Source organism: Lepus europaeus, chromosome 7 (assembly GCF_033115175.1).
Source record: "Lepus europaeus isolate LE1 chromosome 7, mLepTim1.pri, whole genome shotgun sequence".
NCBI classification, from domain to species: domain Eukaryota; kingdom Metazoa; phylum Chordata; class Mammalia; order Lagomorpha; family Leporidae; genus Lepus; species Lepus europaeus.
This window is the reverse complement of record NC_084833.1, coordinates 62488569-62509297: the sequence shown is the minus strand read 5'-3', so window position 1 is coordinate 62509297 and position 20729 is coordinate 62488569. Positions and strand designations below refer to the sequence as shown.

General features: G+C 44.1%; 1 protein-coding gene across 2 annotated transcripts in view; it reads left to right on the top strand.

Annotated features, from left to right (window-relative positions):
* Positions 1-20729, top strand: part of FCHSD2 (FCH and double SH3 domains 2) — a 292425-nt gene that overhangs the window by 246792 nt on the left and 24904 nt on the right. Inside the window, exons 12-13 of one of the 2 annotated variants that reach the window (XM_062196672.1) lie at positions 1450-1554; positions 17239-17400. In XM_062196672.1, the coding sequence (XP_062052656.1) occupies positions 1450-1554; positions 17239-17400 (267 nt within the window). The remainder of the gene's footprint in view (positions 1-1449; positions 1555-17238; positions 17401-20729) is intronic. The other variant, XM_062196673.1, reaches the window with a different exon arrangement.

Genomic DNA, 20729 nt, shown 5'->3' with positions numbered 1-20729 from the left:
GCCTTCCCAGGCACATTAGCAGGGAGCTGGATCAGAAGTGGAGCAGCCAGGACTAGAGCTGGCACCAATATGGGGTGCCAGTGTCGCAGGCAGCACCTTTACCTGCTACGCCACAACACCAGCCCCATTTTGTTACTTTTTTAAACAAAACTTTGTGTAAGTATATGTGGGAATGAATAAAAAATGGTTTAGGAAAATATACATAAATGGACAGGATGATCATTTTATGTTTTTTTTTTCTTTTTAAGATTTATATTTTTAAAAGATTTACAGAAAAAGAAGGAGAGAGATAGATCTCCCATCTGCTGTGGCATCTCGCATGCCACAGTTGGCAGGGCTCCATCCAGATATCCAACATGGGTAGCAGGGTCTCAAGCTCTTGGGCCATCTTCAGCTGCTTTCCCAGGTGCATTAGCAGGGAGCCACATTGGAAGTGGAGCAGCCAGTCTTGAACCAGCACTCATATCGTATGCCAGTGTCACAGGCAGTGGTTTAACCCACTGTGCCACAATACCAGCCTTGGGATGATCATTTTCTTGAGATGGAGAGCACATGGTGGATGGTGCAGGTACAATGGAGACTTGTCATATTGTATTAGTTGCTCTTTTGCAATAATACTCTATTCGTGTAATATTTTTTAAATTAAGGGTATGCATGTCGAAATTTGTACTTTCCAAACAGGATCTGTAGATTATCCCAGTATCAATTTCTTGCTTTTTATACTCTCCTATAGTAGTCCTCCTTTGTGGTTTCAGCTCCCCACAATCAACTGTGGTCAGAAAACATTAAATGGGAAATTCCATAAGTAAGCAACTCATAAGTTTTAAATTGCACACTGTTCTGCATATCATGATGAACTCTTGTGCTATAGTAAACAGGATGTGAATCATCCATTGTTCAGCACATACACACTATACAGTACCCACCGTTAGTCATTAGCAGCCATCCCAGTTATGATATCAGCTGTCATAGTATCAGTGTGCTTATATTCAAGTTACCCTTTGTTTTTATTAATAATGGCCCAAAACACAAGAGCAGTGATATAAAGGAGGCAGTAAGGTATAAAACATGGATGGGCAGATTAGCACTGGTACTATACGGTAACGCTGAAAGACAATTAGGAAAAAAACAGCTTATGTAGGTTTGGTGTTTTCTGAAGGTTTAGGCATCCACTGGGATCTTGGAAGGTATCACCTGGGGGACTCTGTGTATTTATCTAAGCTGTCACCATTGGGGAAACCTGGATGAGGAGACTGTCTGTACTGGTTTTGCAATTTGCTGTGAGTATAATTATTTAAAAATAATTTTTTAATTAAATAAATGAGGCAAAGCTTAAAAACAGAATCATGGCAGTTAGTCACTTAAGCCTTTGAATTAACTAAATACTCTAGTCACTTAAGGCAAAAAGAGGGGAAGAAAAAAGTGACACTTTCCTATTTTCTTTAATAGGTTCTGAATGATCTGGAATGCCATGGAGTTGCCATATCAGAACAAAGCCGAGCAGAGCTGGAACAAAAAATAGATGAAGCTAGAGAAAATATTCGTAAAGCAGAGGTAAGGTGCAGCTCGTTGTGGCATTTTTCCCAGCTCCAATGACAGTGTCACTGCTGTGGTATGCATCTTTTTTTTTTTTTTTTAAGATTTTATGTATTTATTTGAGAGGTGGAGTTACAGACAGTAAGAGGGAGAGACAGAAAGGTTTTCCATCTGCTGGTTCACTCCCCAAATGGCCGCAATGGCCAAAACTGCACTGATCCGAAGCCAAGAGCCAGGAGCCAGGAGCTTCTTCTGGGTCTCCCTCAGGGTGCAGGGGCCCAAGTGCCTGGGCCATCTTCTACTGCTTTCCCAGGCCATAGTAGAGAGCTGGATCAGAAGAGGAGCAGCTAGGACTAGAACCAGCGCCCATATGAGATGCTGATGTCGCAGGCAGAGGCTTAACCTACTGTACCACAGCACCGACCTCAGTATACATTGTTAAGACTGAGTTGCTATACATTTGTTGAAGATGAGTCACCATCTTCATCTGTGTCCACAGTTTTGTTTATTGACTACCTGTTTTATAGAAGACAGTGCCGATGAGTGTAACAACAAAAACGCAGAACCTATTGTGAAGAGTTTAAATCACAAACATTTAATAACAGAAGAATTAAGGGACAGTGTTGTGGTGTAGCAGATTAGAGCTTGGGACTCCACATCCCATATCGGAGTGAGGTTTTAAGTTCTGGCATTTCTATTGCTGATCTGGCTTGCTGCTAATACATCCTGGGAAGCAGTAGATGGTGGCTCAAGTGCTGAGCTCCTGCTACCCATGTGAGAGACCCAGAAGGAGTTCCCGGCTCCTGGATTCAGCTTGGTAGAGCCCTGGCTGTTATATCTGGGGAGTGAGCCAGTACATGGATACCCTACTTGCCCCTACTTCCCACCCCTGCCTTTTAAATATTTTTTAAAAATATTTATTTATTTATTTTGAAAGGCAGAGAGGGAGAAACAGAAAGATCTTCCATCCTCTGTTTCACTCCCCAAAAGGCCTCAATGGCTGGGGCTGGGCCAGGTCAACTCCAGGAGCCTGGAACTCCATCCTGGCCACCTACATGGGTGGAAAGGGCCCAGGCACCTGGGCCATCTTCCACTGCTTTTCCAGGCATGTTATCAGGGAGCTGGATTAGAAACAGAGTAGCTGGGACTTGAACTGACATGATTGCAAATGTTGCAGATAGTGTCTTAACCCACTGGCGCCACAGTGCTGCCCTCTGCCTTTCCAGTAGATGAAAATAAATAAACATTTTAATAAAAATTGGGAATTAGGTCACAATGAAAATTCTAATTTTAAAGTCTCCACAAAATACATAATAAATCAGTCAAATTAACTGTGGATAAATTGACATATATGAGGTCAGAGCCTAGAAGATCTCCACATGAAAGATTCCTTGGCCAAGGGGCATAAGCTGGGCTTTTAAGAATAGGAAATGTTTGGTTAAGCAGAGAAGGGGAAAAGTGGCTTTTAATCTTTTTTGATTAAAAAGGTGGGTTTCAAAGCCATTCCTGAGTAACTGACGCTCACTTGCCAGCAGCCACCTTGGCATGGCCTTCTCATTCCACCACATACGGTACTCTGAGAATTTTATGGAAGCTGTGAAACCTTCAAAAAATGTACATTGTGTGTATAATATCCAGAGTTCATATAACTAGGCTTATATTCCAGGCTCTGGAGGGGAAGAAATTGAAAATGGAAAGCAAGAAAATATTAACCATGGAAGGCCCAGTCCCCAGGGCTCCTTCAGTCTGTGGGCACAGACTGCCGCTGAGCACTCAGCTCTCAGTCTCAGTCATATGTTCTTGTGCCTTCCCAACAAGAACACAATCCCCTGAGGGCTGGGTACTCTCAGTCTTTTTTGTAAATGTCTACCTGCAAATCCCTTCACTATGTTGTAGCTGCATAGATACATATGCATATAATGCACACAGGTCGTCTGTGAGCTGGCCCTAAGCAGAGTTAGTTTACTTTCTTTCTTTCACATTTCCTTACAAAAATCTTCCACTCTAATCTACTGCCACCCTTGAAATCCATGCATAGTATTTTCACAGTACATATTTTCTGTAAACTTTTAGAGACCCCTCATATGCATGAATTACAATTTTTTTTTGCACTGAAATAAACTTCTCTTTTTAAATTTATCTTGTATTTATTTTATTTCTTCAAAGATTTCTTTATTTATTTGAGAGGCCGAGTTGCAAACAGAGAGAGAGAGAGAGACAGAGAGAGGTTTTCCATCTACTGGTTTACTCCCTAGATGGGCACAATAACCAGGGCTTGGCTGATCCCAAGCCAGGAGCCAGGAGCTTCCTCTAGGTCTCCCATGCAGGTGGAGGGGCCCAAGCACTTGGGCCATAGCAGAGAGCTGGATCAGAAGAGGAGCAGCTGGGTCATGAACCAGCACTCATATGGGATGCTGGCACCACAGGCAGAGACTTATCCTACTACGCCTCGGTGCCAGCCCCAAGTAAACTTCTCTTTTCTTTCCATTCCCCACAAAAGTTTTGAACCACTCTTGCATATAATTAATTAGAGAAACAGGGATAGCACAGACTTAGGCTATGAAACCTCCAAAGGCAGAAGTTAAACCAAAAGATGAAGATATAAAGGAGGCAAGTTTGAGTTTGGTATTAAAAAATATTTGTAACAATCAGCTGCTTTATAGTTGTCAGATCTTTTCCAACAACAGAATAAGGACTCCTTGAACATAGTACAGCCCTGTAAGTGTACAAGAAGATGCTAGGCAAGTGTTTGCAAGGGGCCCTTTAGAAGGAGCTCTTTAGAAGGAATTCTTGCATTGGTGGGGGTTAGTCTAAACTAATGATTTTCAGACACTCCCACAGGACTCTGGAGGTGTTGAGGAAGTGTTTCAGTGGTTGTGAGGTGATGGGTAAGGAAGCTTAGCGTGATCTGAGCCTCAACAGACTTGTCTTCTGCCCTGTCTAGAGAACTCCTAGTAACCCCACCTCGCCTTCATTCCTGACACGATCTAACCTGCAGCCTCGGCAGTGAGGAGGGCAGGGTGTACAATGAGTAAACATTTTCCTCTCTGAATTCAGGGTCATGGCCAAACAACCACCCTGGGGTGCTAGCCAAATACTGTTGGCAGGCCCTTGCCTAGTTTGAGAAACATTGGCTTGTGGCAGAAGAGTTTTTCCTGTTGTTTGTTTCTCCACACTGTGGATGAAGCCAGTTTCAGAGCCTTGGTGGAACAGGAGAAATTATTTTGGGACAAGTCTCAGAAGTTTTTGGAGGGTTATGTTCTTATATTTTCCATTTCCAGACTCCATGCATGCTGTCACTGTCTGGTAACTCTACCAAACCCTCCCTCACCCCCAAGGCAGCAGTAGTATCAGGCACACAGAGTCCTCATTTAAGCTGAATGAATGGCCCATTTTTTCCATGAATATGTTAACCTACACTGTGTTAATTTAAGGCTAAAAATATGAAGCAAGGTTCCCATAACAAAATGTCTCACCTGTCCTAATGCAAGTATTTAGGTCTATATTCTAAGATAGTTTTCTTACCAAAAATAGGGGATACTCTAAAACTATGATGCTAGATCCATTATCTCAGATTTGAATATCTAAAAAATTTATCTTGCTGTTAATTTTTTAAAAGATTTGTTTATTTATTTGAAAGACAGAGTTAAGGAGAGGCAGATCCAGAGACAGAGAGCTCTTCCATCTGCTGGTTCACTCCCCAAGTGGCCACAATGGCCAGAGCTGGGCCGATCAGCAGCCACCAAGAGCTTCTTCCAGGTCTCCCACGCGGGTGCAGGGATCCAGGGACTTGGGCCATCTTCTGCTGCTTTCCCAGGCCATAGCAGAGAGCTGAATCAGAAATGGAGCAGCCAGGACTCGAACTGGTGCCCTTATTGGATGCTGGCACTGCAGGCAGCAGCTTTACCTGCTACGTCACAGTGCTGGCCCTACTTGCTGTTACCTTAGTGATCTTTTTCTTAATTTCCACTTACCAGACATAAAAATAGCCTCACTAAGATTAACTGGCAATTCTGAGGGCTTATTTATTGGGGATTGTTGAAAGAAATTTTTGGATAGGCTATACCACAAGAGCCTTCAAAGGAATTGACAATAATTATTTTTATCGGTAACTTTTTTCTTCCTGTATATTGTTTGTATTGGTTTTTGTCTTCCTTACTTTGTTATCAAAACCTACACAAAAGAGAGAAATCTTGTTAAATTTCATTACATCCTTCATGTTTGTTTTTCAAACTCCTGCTAACAGGATTGATACAATCCCTTGTTGGTTCATCCAGTCTTCTTATCCAGTCTTCTCTATATTATGTTTCCATCCAGTGTTGCTAATTAGAATAAAAATGTCTTGTGGTGCTCAGTAATCAGTTAAAGAAGCTTTTTTCAGTCAGAAGAAATTGAAAATATAAATTTCCTATGCTTTTCCAAAGAATAGTGATTAATTTGATGAATTAATTCTTGGCTGATTAATTTGGGACAAATTCACTAGTTGATTAATTCAATAACCTAATGAGAACTTCTGTGTGCCAGAGGCTGATGAAAACAATAGGCATAAACTTATGAACAAACTGTTACTTAGCACAATCTCTGTGATTTCCACGAGTATTTGTCTTAGCAGAGGCACTGTCTATAGCTTCAACCAACCCAAGGATTGAAACGAGGCAACAACTGCTTAAGTTAAATTGTTTTTAATTTTGTTGTTATTTGAAAGGCAGAGTGAAAGAAAGAGAGGGAGAGACAGAGATCTGTAAGCATCCTTTGGTTTACTTCCTAAATGGCCGCAGCAGCTGGGGCTAGGCAAAGCCAGGAGCCTGGAACTCCACCCAGGTCTCCCACATGAGTGGCAGGGGACCAAATGCTTGGGCCATCTTCCACTGCCTTCCCTGGTACATTAGCAGGGAGCTAGCTTGAAAGTGGAGCAACTGAGACTTGAACTGACACTCATATGTCACATATGTGTCACAGGAGGTAGCTTAACCCACTGTGCCACAACAGTAGCCCCTTAGTTAAACTTTAGTAATAATATTCTTGACCTGATATTTGGTTTTTGAATTTTTTAAATGTAGCTTACTTGGGAGTATTTCAACATTAGGATATTAAATATAATCCAGTGATAAATACAATTTTAAAAAGCTATGAATATACACATAATCTAAAAACTGAAATGAGAAGGGAATTAAAATATTTCACTCAGAAAAATAATAGTAATCAAATCAATACCAGGCCTGAGTTGTGGTACAGTAGGTTAGGCTGCCTCTTGGTATGCCAGCATATCATATCAGAGTGCTGGTCAATTTGGGCTACCCCACTTCCCACTGAGCTTCCTGCTAAAGTACCTGTGAAGGCAACAGAAGGTAACCCAAGTGCTTAGGCCCCTGCCACCCATATGGGAGACCAGGATGGAGTTGCTTCAGCCTACCTTCAGCCTGGCCCAAACCTGGCAATTGCAGACATTTGGGGAGTGAACTAGTGTATGAAGGATTTTCTCTCTCTCTCTTCTCTCTTCTCTCTTCTCTTTTCTCTCCTCTCTCTTCTCTCTTCTCTCTCTCTCTCTGACTCTGCATTTCAAATAAATAAATTTAACAAAAATCAACCTGAACAAAAACCACCTTATCAGTAATTACTTTTGGCTGGCGCCATGGCTCAATAGGCTAATCCTCCGCCTGCAGCACCAGCACACCCGGTTCTAGTCCCAGTTGGGGCACCAGATTCTGTCCCGGTGCCCCTCTTCCAGGCCAGCTCTCTGCTATGGCCCGGAGGTACAGTGGAGGATGGCCCAAGTCCTTGGGCCCTGCACCCGCATGGGAGACCAGGAGAAGCACTTGGCTCCTGGCTTTGGGTCAGCCCGTGGCCACTGGAGGGTGAACCAACGGTAAAGGAAGACCTTTCTCTCGTCTCTCTCTCTCACTGTCCACTCTGCCTGTCAAAAAAAAAAAAAAAAGGTAATTACTTTATTTATTTTTTAAAAATTACTTATTTGAAATGCAGAATTATAGAGAGGCAGAGGCAGAGAGAGAGAGAGGTCTTCCATTGGTTCACTCCCCAGATAGCCTCCAACAGCCAGAGCTGGGCCGGTCTGAAGCCAGAAGCCTCTTCAGGTCTCCCATGCGAGTGCAGAGGCCCAAGGACCTGGGCCATCTTCTACTGCTTTTCCCAGGCCATAACAGAGAGCTGGATCGGAAGTGGAGCAGCTGGGACTCAAACTGGCGCCCATATGGGACGCCAGCACTGCAGGCGGTGGCTTTACCCGCTACACCACAGCGCCGGCACCAGTAATTACTTTAAATGTAAACGACTTGAACTCTCCAATCAAAAGACAGAGATTGACAGAAAAACGTGCTCTGATTATGTGCTGTCTGTAAGAGACTCAGGTTAAATCCAAAGACACAAATATGTTAAAAGTGGATGCATGAAGAAAGATAGTCCATGTAAGTAAAAAGCAGGAGTGGCTATAAATAAGCTAGTCACAAAAGAAAAATACTGTATGATTCTACTTGTATGAGGTACTTGAAGTAGTCAGAGTCAGAGAAACAGGAGGTGGAATGGTGTAGCCGGAGGAAGGGTCACTGGGGAGTTGTTTTTTAATGTATGGAGTTTCAGTTTTGCAAGATGGAAGAGATCTGGAGATGGATGGTGGTGATGGTTAAACAACAGTAAGAATATATTTAATACCACTGAACTGTGTGTTTAAAACAGTTAAGATGTGAATTTTTCCCACAATTTAAAACTACTTATTTTGAAAAAGCAGCTTGCCAAGAAACCAATAGTTTTAAATGCTGTCTTTTTTGATGGGATTTATGCTTACGTTATCCCAGGATACAGTTTATTTTTATTTGCATGTTTAAATTTCATCTTATTTGAAATGTTAGGGGTTCTCTCTCTTTTTGACGATGAAATGATTATCACATTAACATGAAAAATCAGATACCTAAAAATTTTCAGTAATTCTTTGGTGTAATGGAAGATGTGGGCCATCTCAGGAGTTAGCTGAGCCCAGGTACATTTCTCCCTGCCCCAGTCTTCTACCAATCAGATATCTTCAAGCTGACTGGATACGCATATTGGCGCCAGTGTTAGTTCTGTCCTATAGTTAGCATTCCCCAGAGTTAGTTACGCCCCTTCTACTTGCCCTTTATAATGTACATGCCTGTGAATAAACAGGGACATGTTCACCAAAGCCTGTCCCCAGTGTCTTTGTGGGAAAAGGCACCGCCGACCTGCTCATCCTTGACAGTGTGGCTTAGCAGGACTAAGCTGCAGATCTATAGGAAGAGCTATGCACTGTATGATCCTTTCTTCATGATATTACCTAGCCTGTAAATTACTATACAGCCTCCAACAAGGATCTTTTTCTTAGTACTAATTTATATCTAAAACTCAACTATTCTCTTTTCTGTTGGCTATCCTACAACAAGGCTGCTGGGGTTTTGATTGAGGTTGCATCCAGTCTATAATTTGAGAATTGACTTAACAATGTTGAGTCTTCTGGTTCATAAGCAAGACGTTCTTATTTTCCTTCACAGTATTTTAGAGTTTTTGGTTTAAAGGTCTTTAAATTTTGTTAAATTAGATCCCTAAGTCTTTTTATGTCTTTGATGCTATTGTAAATTATATTTTTAAATTTCATTTTACAGTTATTTGTTGTTAGTATGTCATAATGAAAATGATTCTTATATTGACCTTGTATTCTGTGTTCTTACCTAAATCACGTATTAGTTCTTAGAGTTTTTTGGTGATTCATTAGGATGTTCTCTGCTTGTGATTGTGTTTTCTAGCAGTTTTGCTTCCTTATTTTCATTGTTTGCCTCTTATTTCTTTTTCTTGCCTTACTGCACTATTAAATATTGAATAGAAGCGGTAAAGCACCAAAATCCATGTCTGTTTCCTGATATTGAAAGAAAACAGTTAGACTTTCATCATTAGACTCAGTGTTGGCTCTAGATTTTTGTTAAATGTTCTTTATCAAGTTGAAGAGAAGTTTTTCTTTTCTTTTACAATGAATACAGGTATTGAATTTTTTTCAATATCTTTCTATATCTATTTTTTTAAGATTTTATTTTTATTTATTTGAGAGAGTTATAGACAGAGAGAGAGAGAGAGAGAGGAAGGTCTTCCATCCATTGGTTCACTCCCCAAATGGCCACAACAGCTGGAGCTGCGCTGATCTGAAGCCAGGAGCCAGGAGCTTCCTCTGGTCTCCCATACGGGTGCAGGGGCCCAAGGACTTGGGCCATCTTCTACTGCCTTCCCAGGCCACAGCAGAGAGCTGGATTGGAAGAAGAGCAGCCAGGACTAGAACTGGCACCCATATGGGATGCCGGCTCCGCAGGCGGAGGATTAACCTACTGTGCCACAGTGCTGGCCCCTCTATATCTATTTAAACACATTTCATTTTTTTCCTTTATTCTCTCTCTCTCTCCAATCTCTCTCTCTCTCTCTCTCTCTCTCTCTCTTTTTTTTTTTTTTTTTTTATGTGACAGGCAGATTGGACAGTGAGAAAGAGAGACAGAGAGAAAGGTCTTCCTTTGCTGCTGGTTCACCCTCCAATGGCCGCCGCAGCCAGCGTGCTGCGGCCGGCACACCGCGCTGATCTGAAGGCAGGAGCCAGGTGCTTCTCCTGGTCTCCCATGTGGGTGCAGGGCCCAAGGACTTGGGCCATCCTCCACTGCACTCCCAGGCCACAGCAGAGAGCTGGCCTGGAAGTCTCTCTTTTAAAAAATTAATTTATGGGCCGGCGCCGCGGCTCACTAGGCTAATCCTCTGCGTTGCGGCGCCGGCACACCGGGTTCTAGTCCCGGTCGGGGCACCGATCCTGTCCCAGTTGCCCTTCTTCCAGGCCAGCTCTCTGCTGTGGCCAGGGAGTGCAGTGGAGGATGGCCCAAGTGCTTGGGCCCTGCACCCCATGGGAGACCAGGAGAAGCACCTGGCTCCTGCCATCGGATCAGCGCGGTGCGCCGGCCACAGCGCACCTACCGCGGTGGCCATTGGAGGGTGAACCAACGGCAAAAGGAAGACCTTTCTCTCTGTCTCTCTCTCTCTCACTTTCCACTCTGCCTGTCAAAAATAAAAAATAAATAAATAAAAATTAATTTATATATTTGAAAGGCAGAGTTACAGAGAGGCAGAGAGAGAGAGAGAGAGAAGTCTTCCATCTGCTGGTTCACTCCTCAAATAGCCACGACAGCCAGAGCTGGGCCGATCCAAAGCCAGGAGCCAGGAGCATCTTCTGGTCTCCCACATGGGTGCAAAGGTCCAAGGACCTAGGCCACCCTCCACTTCTTTTCCAGGCCACAGCAGAGTAGCTGGATCGGAAGTGGACCAGCTAGGACTCAAAGCAGCGCCCATATGGGATACTGACAGTGCAGGCAGCAGCTTTACCCATTACTCACCGACCCCCCTTTATTCTCTTGATATAGTAAACTATACTGATTAGTTTCCAGGTGTTAAATCTGCCTTACAATTCAGAGATAAATACCATTTGATCATGATGTATTATCATTTTTATCCACAGATATTTCAAAAAGTTAATAGAAAGATTGAATTATAATTAAAAATTAAGTTTATTTTTGCACAGAAAATTGTTGGAGTCTATACATAAGCAAGATCTTCAGAAAGTTCATGAAAATGCATATTATAAAAAACTGTTTATGAGTTTCAATGTTTTTGTACAAACTTAGCCTTTTTTTTTTTAGATTTATTTGTTTATTTGAAAGTCAATTACAGAGAGAAAGGGAGAGAGAGAGAGAAATCATCCATCCACTGTTTCATTCCCAACCCAAATGGAGAAAGCACACAAGGTGTTTAAAGCCTTGTTGAAAGACATTGTGCCACGCTTTGGACTCCCACAGTCACTTCAGAGTGACAATGGACCTTCATTTATATCTAAAATAACCCAGCAGAACCCAGCAGCTTCTGAGAATAATGACTCGGAGGATGGTGGTGACTGAAAGAGCTCCAGCTCGTGAAGCGAACTCATTAGATGAGATAGGCAGAGACTTCCAGACCGAGAACAGGCAGGGTCTGTGACCCTAATAAGCAGGAAGCAGCTACAGAAGATGGTGACTCAATGTCCATCAACATCCGCTTAAGATTAAGGTCTGGGCCGGCTCCGCGGCTCACTAGGCTAATCCTCCGCCTTGCGGCGCCGGCACACCGGGTTCTAGTCCCGGTCGGGGCACCGATCCTGTCCCGGTTGCCCCTCTTCCAGGCCAGCTCTCTGCTGTGGCCAGGGAGTGCAGTGGAGGATGGGCCAGGTCCTTGGGCCCTGCACCCCATGGGAGACCAGGATAAGCACCTGGCTCCTGCCATCGGATCAGCGTGGTGCGCTGGCCGCAGGGCGCCTACCGCGGCAGCCATTGGAGGGTGAACCAACGGCAAAAGGAAGACCTTTCTCTTTGTCTCTCTCTCTCACTGTCCGCTCTGCCTGTCGGGAAAAAAAAAAAAAAAAAAAATTTAAAAAAAAAAAAAAAGATTAAGGTCTGGAGTCTCTGAGAGGGGAATGAAGTAGGCAGGCATACAAGCTAAAATTGATTAGATTTGTGAGCTGGAAGACCACACCTTCGCCATGCCCCTGTGTGACTTCATGCCCCTACCTGATACCTTCGCCACACTGCTGGGTCAGGCTGAAGCCAGGAGCCAGAATCTTCTTCTGGTTCTCCCATATATGTGCAGGGGCCCAAGGACTTGGGCCGTCTTATGCTGCTTTCCCAGACCCATTAACAGGAAGCTAGATCGGAAATGGAGCAACCAGAATTTGAACTGATGCCCTTGTGGGATGGCGGCACTCACTGCAGTCAGAGGCTTAACCTTCTATGTCACAGTGTCTACCTCAATAAAATAAATCTTTTTTTTAAAAAAAGAATGTTTATTTGCAGTGGTTCTGCTTCTAGTACTGGAGAACTGGCAAATTCTTTTAGATTACAGTTATCCGTCCAGGATTAAAGCAAAAACTATTTGATAAAACTGGAAAATGACCCAAAGCGTGTAAAAAACTAGAGGGAAATTTCTTCTTGAAAGAATGGAACTACAGGAGTATACCTTGCTTTTTACAGCTCTTTGTGGAGACCAGCACAGATAGAATTCTAGCAGAACCTTAATCTTCTTGGCTGGAGGGTGGATGTTAGGCAGCCCTCAAATTTGCATATAAATTATCATTTGCATTCTTGGCCAAAACCTGAGGATACTTGTGGAGTAGAGAGACTCCAGGGAGCTTGGCAGGAAACAGCAGCTGAAAGGCAAAAATGAAACAAACAACTGAGCAAAAAATTCACCTATTATTTACTGAAGGAGAACAAGCACTAATTGTTAGAAAACTTGAGAGGAAGCAGGCATTTCGCACAATGCTTAAGAGACTCCTTGGACACCCATATCCCTTATCAGAGTGCCTGGGTTAGAGTCCTAGCCCCACTTCCAATTCCAACTTCCTGCTAATGCAGGCCCTGGGAGGCAGCGGTGATCTTTCAAGTAACTGGGCTCTTACCACCCATGTGGGAGACTTGGATCAAGTTCCCAGCTCAGAGCCCTGGAAATCTGGGCCATTTGGGGATTGAATCAGTAGATGGGAGCTCTTTTGTTTCTCTGTCTTCCCCCACCTTCCCTCTCTGTCTCTAGTTCTCTTCTCTGCCTCTCAAATAAGTAAATAGATAATTTTTAAATGATAAGGATTTTTTAAAGCTGTGAATGCTTTAGAAGCTGACACACATTTATATACTTTTTAAAAATTGATTTGAGGGGTCGGTGCCGTGGCTCACTTGGTTAATCCTCCGCCTGTGGCGCCAGCATCCCTTATGAGTGCCAGGTTCTAGTCCCGGATGCTCCTCTTCCAGTCCAGCTCTCTGCTGAGGCCCGGGAGGGCAGTGGAGGATGGCCCAAGTGCTTAGGCTCCTGCACCCGCATGGGAGACCAGGAAGAAGCACCTGGCTCCTGGCTTCGGATCGGCACAGTGCCGGCTGTAGCGGCCATTTGGGGAGTGAACCAACGGAAGGAAGACCTTTCTCTCTGTCTCTCTCTCTCTCACTGTCTAACTCTGTCAAATAAATAAATTAAAAAAAAAAAAAAGATTGATTTGAAAGGCAGAGTTGCAGGGAGAAAGGGACAAAGAGAGCGACTGCATCTGAAATCAGATGTGACCCCTAAAATCTACACAAAATTGTGGCCCTTTAAAGTTCCCCAGAATTGCTATCGGGGATACCACATCCTGTGAAAGTATCAGTAAAGACTAGAAGGTACCTATAATTGCTGTTGGGGGCATATTGGTAAAATCAACCTGCCAGTCTTCACTCTGCACAGGAGTCAACAGGGGAGGTGGCCTTACATGGCTAGGGTTATTCTGTAAACATAGTGGGCAAGAGCGAATTACTTCCTTTATGACTGTATTTAGTCCCTTTCCTCCAAAAGCTCGGGAGACCAGTTGTACTAATGCATCTCTTCTCAAGTGGGTAGAGTTGTGTATCTCCTTAATAATTTTCCATTGAGTGGTCATTGGTAGCATAATTCTGTGATTTAGCATCCACCATCCATTTGCGTTTTTAGTATAGCCTCACTGTGGGGCCCATTCATTCTCAGGCTCCGTATAGTGAGGTTCCTTAGCCACTTCCACAGATTGAGGTATAAGAGCCATTTCCAAACTTTCCTGTGTAGCTGCTCTATCTGCTAACACATTTCCCTGATTAACATAATTATCTCCCTTCTGATGTCCCTTGCAGTGGATGACGGCCACTTCTAAAGGCTCCAGTACTGCCTGATGTAAAGCCAGTATCTCTTTTCCATATTTAACAGGGGAATTCTTTGCAGTCAGTAAGCCCCTCTTTCCAGATTGCTGCGTGTGCATGTAACACAAGGAAAGCATACCTGGAATCTGTATATATATTAATTTGTTGGCCTTTTCCCAGTTGTAAAGCCCTAGTCAATGCAATAAGCTGCGCCTTTTGGGCTGAAGTATTGTGTGGTAGTGCTTGGGCTTCTATCATTTGAGTAAGGTCCACTACAGCATAGCCTGCCTTTCTAACTCCTTCCTTCATATAGCTGCTGCCATCAGTAAACCATTCGGCATCTGGGTTTTCCAGGGGCTCATCTCGTAGGTCTGGCCTGCTAGAGTACACCTGCCTACTTCACATCTGCTGGTTCATTCCCCCTATGGTACAGTGGCCAGGGCTTGGCCAGGCCAGAGCCAGGAACCTGGAATTCCATCTGGGTCTCCCTCCTTGGTAGCAGGGGACCAAGCACTTGTGAAATCAGACATGACCCCCTAAAATTTATACAAAAATATCTGGGCTGCCACATATGCTACCGGAATTTGGGGTGCCATATGACTTTACCATATGCTTATTAATAAATCCCCAATATTAATAAGCCCAAGAGGGTTCTTGCCTAATATTTAGAGAAGAATTCTAAATACCGGCACAGATAAACGAGGCAGCATGGTACATTTTAAGCTTTTATTTAGTGAGAAAGATGCGTAGGAGAGTGAGAGCTTTATTAAGGGAGAGGGGTAAATCTGGGTTCATACCAAGCACCAGGAACCAGCCATGTGGAGGAGCATCTAAGCCAAGAAGCCTAGGGCAGGTGGCCCAAAGGCCACGTGCCCTAGAAGTACAGAGATACAGCAAGCCCCCTCTTGGCAAGAGGCCAGGGAAGAAGAGAAGGGTGGGACACACTGTGTCCCAAGCTTTTAAGCTACTTCCAAAGGGGAGTAGTTAATTAACCTGATTGGCTGGTGGGCACCCAGGTGTGGCCAGGTAGGGGGATCAGGTCACACAGGCACGTGGTGAAGGTGTCAGGTAGGGTGTGAGGTCACACAGGGGCGTGGCGAAGGCGTGGTCTTCCAGCTCACAAACCTAATCAATTTTAACCTATATGCCTGCCTACTTCACTTGGGTAATCTTCCACTGTCTTCCCAGGCATATTAGCAGGGAGCTGATGAAAGTGGCTGGCCGGAATTCAAATAGATGGCTATGTGGCGTCACAGGCCAGTTTAACCCGTGCACCACAATGCCTGTCCCAAGTTGACTCACTTTTAGTTATGGTGTTTAGGGATTGGCAGAAAACTAGAAGAAGGGGTAAAAGTGTAATTACTGGGGTGAGACTGGGATTCATTGTCTGCCTATTAGAAGTGTGGTACACTGTCACTGATTGGCTGACCTTAGAGGCATGGCTATTGGAGCAAAGAAGTCACTATGTGATTAAGACAGGTTAAAAACTGGTTTCTTGGTTATTTGTATATGATTTATGGTATGAGGACTAAAGAACAGACAATCATTTCCTATCTTGAATTTGGAGAATAAGAACTTTTTATTCTCAACCTCTGTTTTTGACCACTGCATAATAATTTAATTTAAAAGCCAAAGCACATTACTGTTAATTGCCAAATGCAGCCAAGTCAAAGGGGAAGTTCTTATAGCTTGTGCTGAACAATGTTAGAATTATTAGAGAGGGAGCGGCACTGTGGCAAAGGGGTAAAGCCGCTGCCTGTAGTGCCGGCATCCCATATGGCCACAGGTTCAAGTCCCGGCTACTCCACTTCTGGTCTAGCTCTCTGCTATGGCCTGGGAAAGCAGTAGAAGATAGCCCAAGTCCTTGGGCCCCTGCACCCACGTGGGAAGACCCGGAGGAAGCCCCTGGCTCCTGGCTTCGGATCAGCACAGTTCCGGCCATTGCAGCCAATTGGGGAGTGAACCAGCAGATGGACAACCTCTCTTTCTCTCTGCCTCTCCTTCTCTCTCTGTGTAACTCTTTCAAATAAATAAACAAATCTTTTTTAAAAAATTATTATTAAAGAGAAACACTTTATTATTAAAAATGGTTATTAAAGGGTACCAGTGTTGTTGTGGTGCAGCAGGTTAAGCATCCCATATCAGAGTGTGAGTTCAAGTTCCCATCTGTTCTGCTTCTGATATAGCTCCCTGCTAAGGCTCCTGGGAAAGGGTGGCCCAAGTGTTTAGGCCCCTGCCATCCATGTGGGAGACCCAAATGGAGTTCCTGGCTCCTGGCTTTATTTAGCCTGGCCAGGCCCCAGCCATTGTGCCCACATTGGGAAGGAAGGAGGGAGGGAGGGGAGAGGGAAGGGAAAAGGAGGGAAAAAGAGTAATATTTAGAATGACCCTAGAATGATAACCGCTCATAAGGCATAAAAAGCAATGCAAAGTTATCGTCCACAGAGGAGCTGCACAGAACAAGGGCTGAGAGCACGTGAGGAGCAGTGAGGAGCACTGTGGGAGCAAGGGCGAGTAGAAGTAGTGGAAGGAAATAATTATGTCCAATTGTCAAATTTATATTACTCCAGGTTAAAAATCGGTTACCTCTGCACTCAGTCAGGGGTGTGATTGATGAGGGCATTCACAGGGAAGAAAAAGTCTACTGAAAATGCAGGATTTCAGGGTGTTTTGAGGCATAGCCTCATTAGCAGAAGGAGCAAGCAGACTTTATGGCACATTAATCTCTTCCGATTCATAGGTTATATCTGGTATGCATCAGTACCATGCCCCTGGGAAAATGCAGGTAACGTTTGCCAGTTATAACACTTGTCAGAAAGCCTCAATTCCTCCTGTCTGTGTTCTCTCCCTCCTCACCAAGGGAAAAATTTGCATCTCTGCCAAGGAAGAACTGCTGGTGAATATCAAGATTGTTCAGATTAATAAATCAGGCAGGAGTAACTTAACCAGTCTGAGAAAAAAATGCCTTGATTTCTGGCCATTTTCTTGATTTTCTTAGATAATTAAGCTGAAAGCTGAGGCTCGGCTGGACCTGCTGAAGCAGATCGGTGTTTCTGTGGACACATGGCTGAAGAGTGCCATGAACCAGGTGATGGAAGAGCTGGAAAACGAGCGGTGGGCGCGCCCCCCGGCGGTGACCAGTAATGGCACCTTACACCCGGTACGTGGACGGGATGCGCCAGCATTCGTGGAGGGTGCTGTTCTTTGACTCTGTAGCCAAACTTAGCTAAAATGTAAAAGAAAAGATAGTGCGTTGGCAGTGGTCTGGGTTTTCTTCTGCCTATTATCAATTGATTTAAACAGTACAGGGTGAAGAAGAGAAAGGGAAGAACTAGTGTGTGGGCTATTTGGATTTTTAATGTGCAATAAAAAATATATTGAGCTATCATTGTCCCATCTGGAGATAAATATGCTTCTTGTCTGGACGTAGTAGAATAGAAAACTTAATGTTTCTGAAGTTCTCAGAGGTTTTCTGTAGTGAATGTGAAAGTAAACATCCAGAGAATTGTTAAAACAACAACTGAAGAGTTTTGTAAAAGGAAGGGCCAGCACTGTGGCATAGTAAGTTAAGCATCCACCTGCAGTGCCAGCATCCCATATGGGTGCCAGTTTGAGTCTTGGCTGCTCCACTTCCGATCCAGCTCCCTGCTGGGCTGGGAAAACAGTAGAAGATGGCCCAAGTGCTTGGGCCCCTGCACCCACATGAGAGACCCAAAGAAGCTCCTGGCTCCTGGCTTCAGATTGGCCCAGCTCCGACCATTGTGACCACTTGGGGAGTGAACCAGCAGATGAAAGACCTCTCTCTGTGTGTCTGTAACTCTGCCTCTCAAGTAAATAATTAAATCTTTATGAGAGAGAGAGAGAGAGAGAGAGAGAGAGAATGAAAGGAACACTCTTAAAGAGTGTGGGCTTAGTCTAAAGGTAACTTTAGTTCCCAGGGGCTTTCACAGCCTCCCCCCAGGGAGACAATACAGGTAGGGTTTTATAGCAAGACCAGGGCACAGATTTCCTTACTTCAAATATAGGATTGTTTCTACTCTGATGCCGTCCAGCTCAGCCTTAGGTTTTTCGTGTTTGAGATCTGAGCACCAGAGAAGTGCAGTGATTTGCCTGCTGTTTCTTAGGTGGGTGCAGCGTGCATAGCTGGCCAGACTCAAGTGATTACTTCCTGCGGCCACCTTCCACCCTTTCATCTCTAGCATCCTGTTTATGTCCATGGTGGCATTTGTTACAGAGAGTACTTGTCTTCTTTGCTTTCTTTTGTTTGTCTTCTCTTGAATGCTGTTGGCATATCTGCCTGGTTTGTTGCTCTGCACAGTAAGGAACCTGGAATATTGTATGTATTTAATAAATGTTAGTTGAAGAACGAAATGAATGGCTAGGAGCCTGCACTGTGGTATAGCAGGTTAAGCCACTGCTTGCAATGCTAGCATCCCATATGGGTGCCAGTTTGAGTCTTGGTTGCTCCACTTGTGATCCAGCTCCCTTCTAACAGGCCTGGGAAAGCAACAGAAGATGGTTCAAGTACTTGGGCCCTATCACCCATGTGGGAGACCCAGAAGAAGCTTCTAGCTTTGGCCTGGCCCAGCACTGGCCATTGCAGCCATTTAGGGAGTGAACCAGTGCATGGAAGATCTCTATCCCTCTATCTTTCCTTTCTTGTAACTCTGCATTTTAAATAAATAAATAAATAAATATTTTAACAAAATAAATGAATGACTAGATGGATGGGTGGATAAGTATCTGGAATAGTGGCAAACTGAAAGCTAAAACTCTAATCTCAGGGCCGGCTCTGTGGCTTAGCAGATGAAGCCACCGCCTACAGCACCAGCATCCCATGTGGGCACTGATTTGAGTCCCAGTTGCTCCACTTCTGATCCATTTCCCTGCTAATGCACCTGGGAAAGCACCAGAGGATAGCCCAGGTGCTTGAGCCCCTGTACCCACATGGGAGACCCAGAGGAGACTCCTGGCTCCTGGCTTTGGATCGGCCCTGCTCTGGCACTTGTGGCCATTTGGGGATTGAAACAGTGGATGTAAGATTCTCTCTCTCTGTCTCTCCCTGTCTCTCTCAAAATCTCTTTCTGTAACTCTCCCTATCAAAAAAAAAAAAAAAAAAGAAAGAAAGAAAAAAGAAAAACTCTCTGATCTCCCAGCTTCTCCCTATATCCACAGATCTTTTTAATGCTTGTGACCCTCTTATGTAAAGCATCCTTATTAGAAAAATTGGCCAGAATTTGAAAACACTCCTGGGAATTCAATCAGTTTTTTCATATAGCATTCTGATTTTCTAATAGGTGTACACTTGTACATCTTTTTAAAAAATGCATATTGTATATGTTTTAAAGAAAAACAATCTAAGTTTTATTTTTATTTCACTTTTTTAAAAGATTTATTTATTTGTCTGAAAGATGGAGTTAGAAGAAGAAACACAGAGATCTTCCATCTGCTGGTTCAGTCTCCAGATGGCCACAATGCCCATCAGTGGGCCACGCTGAAGTCAGGAGCCATCAACTTTATCTGGGTCTCCCTTAGGGGTAGCAGGGACCCAAGCATTTGGACCATCTTCCGCTGCTTTTCCCAGACCATTAGCAGGGAGCTGGATCGAAAGTGGAGCCTCTGGACATATATGGGATGCCAGTGTCGCAGGCAGTACCACACCACACCACTGGCCACTTTATTTCACTTTTAATGGTAATCTAGCTGGGGAAAAACATCACCCACTTGACTTTGGGGTTAGGAAAGCTTGCCCTGTTTATATAAGAACAGAGCTGTTTGATATCTCTTCCCCTTGCATCTTTTAGAAGTTATAATTCCCATCTACTTGAGGCTGTTCTGATTTACAAAGTTCATGATAACAGCAGATTCCAGGCAAAAACTTGCTTTTGGCCTCTACAGCAGCATTGTCTCCCACCAGTAAAGCTGTGACTTTGCTCAGGATAGCACCTCTTCTGTGTGAATCAGCCTGGCAGGCACACAATCACCTGACTCTGTGCTTGGTTCCTGGGCGAATCAGAGACAAGATTTGACCGCTCTGCTCAAAACATTTACCAACTGGAAGAACAGGCAGAGCTCATGGTACATGGCAGTGTATTACTGAACTACCTTATGGCAAATTCAGAATTGCTTACTCCTAACTCATTAGCACACCTTGTAAATAGTTACCTCTCGGGGCCAGAACCATGGTGCAGTCACATACGGGCACTGGTTCTAGTCCTGGCTGCTCCACTTCCAGTCCATCTCTCTGCTATGGCCTGGGAAAGCAGTAGAAGATGGCCCAAATCCTTGGGCCCCTGCACCCACAAGGGAGCCCAGGAAGAAGCTCCTGGCTCCTGGCTTCAGATCGGCACAGCTCTGACTGTTGCGGCCAATTGGGGAGTGAACCAACGGATGGAACACCTCTCTCTGTCTCTCCCTCTGTCTTTAACTCTACCTCTCAAATAAATAAATAAAATCTTTATTAAAAAAAAGAAAATAGTAACTTCTCCC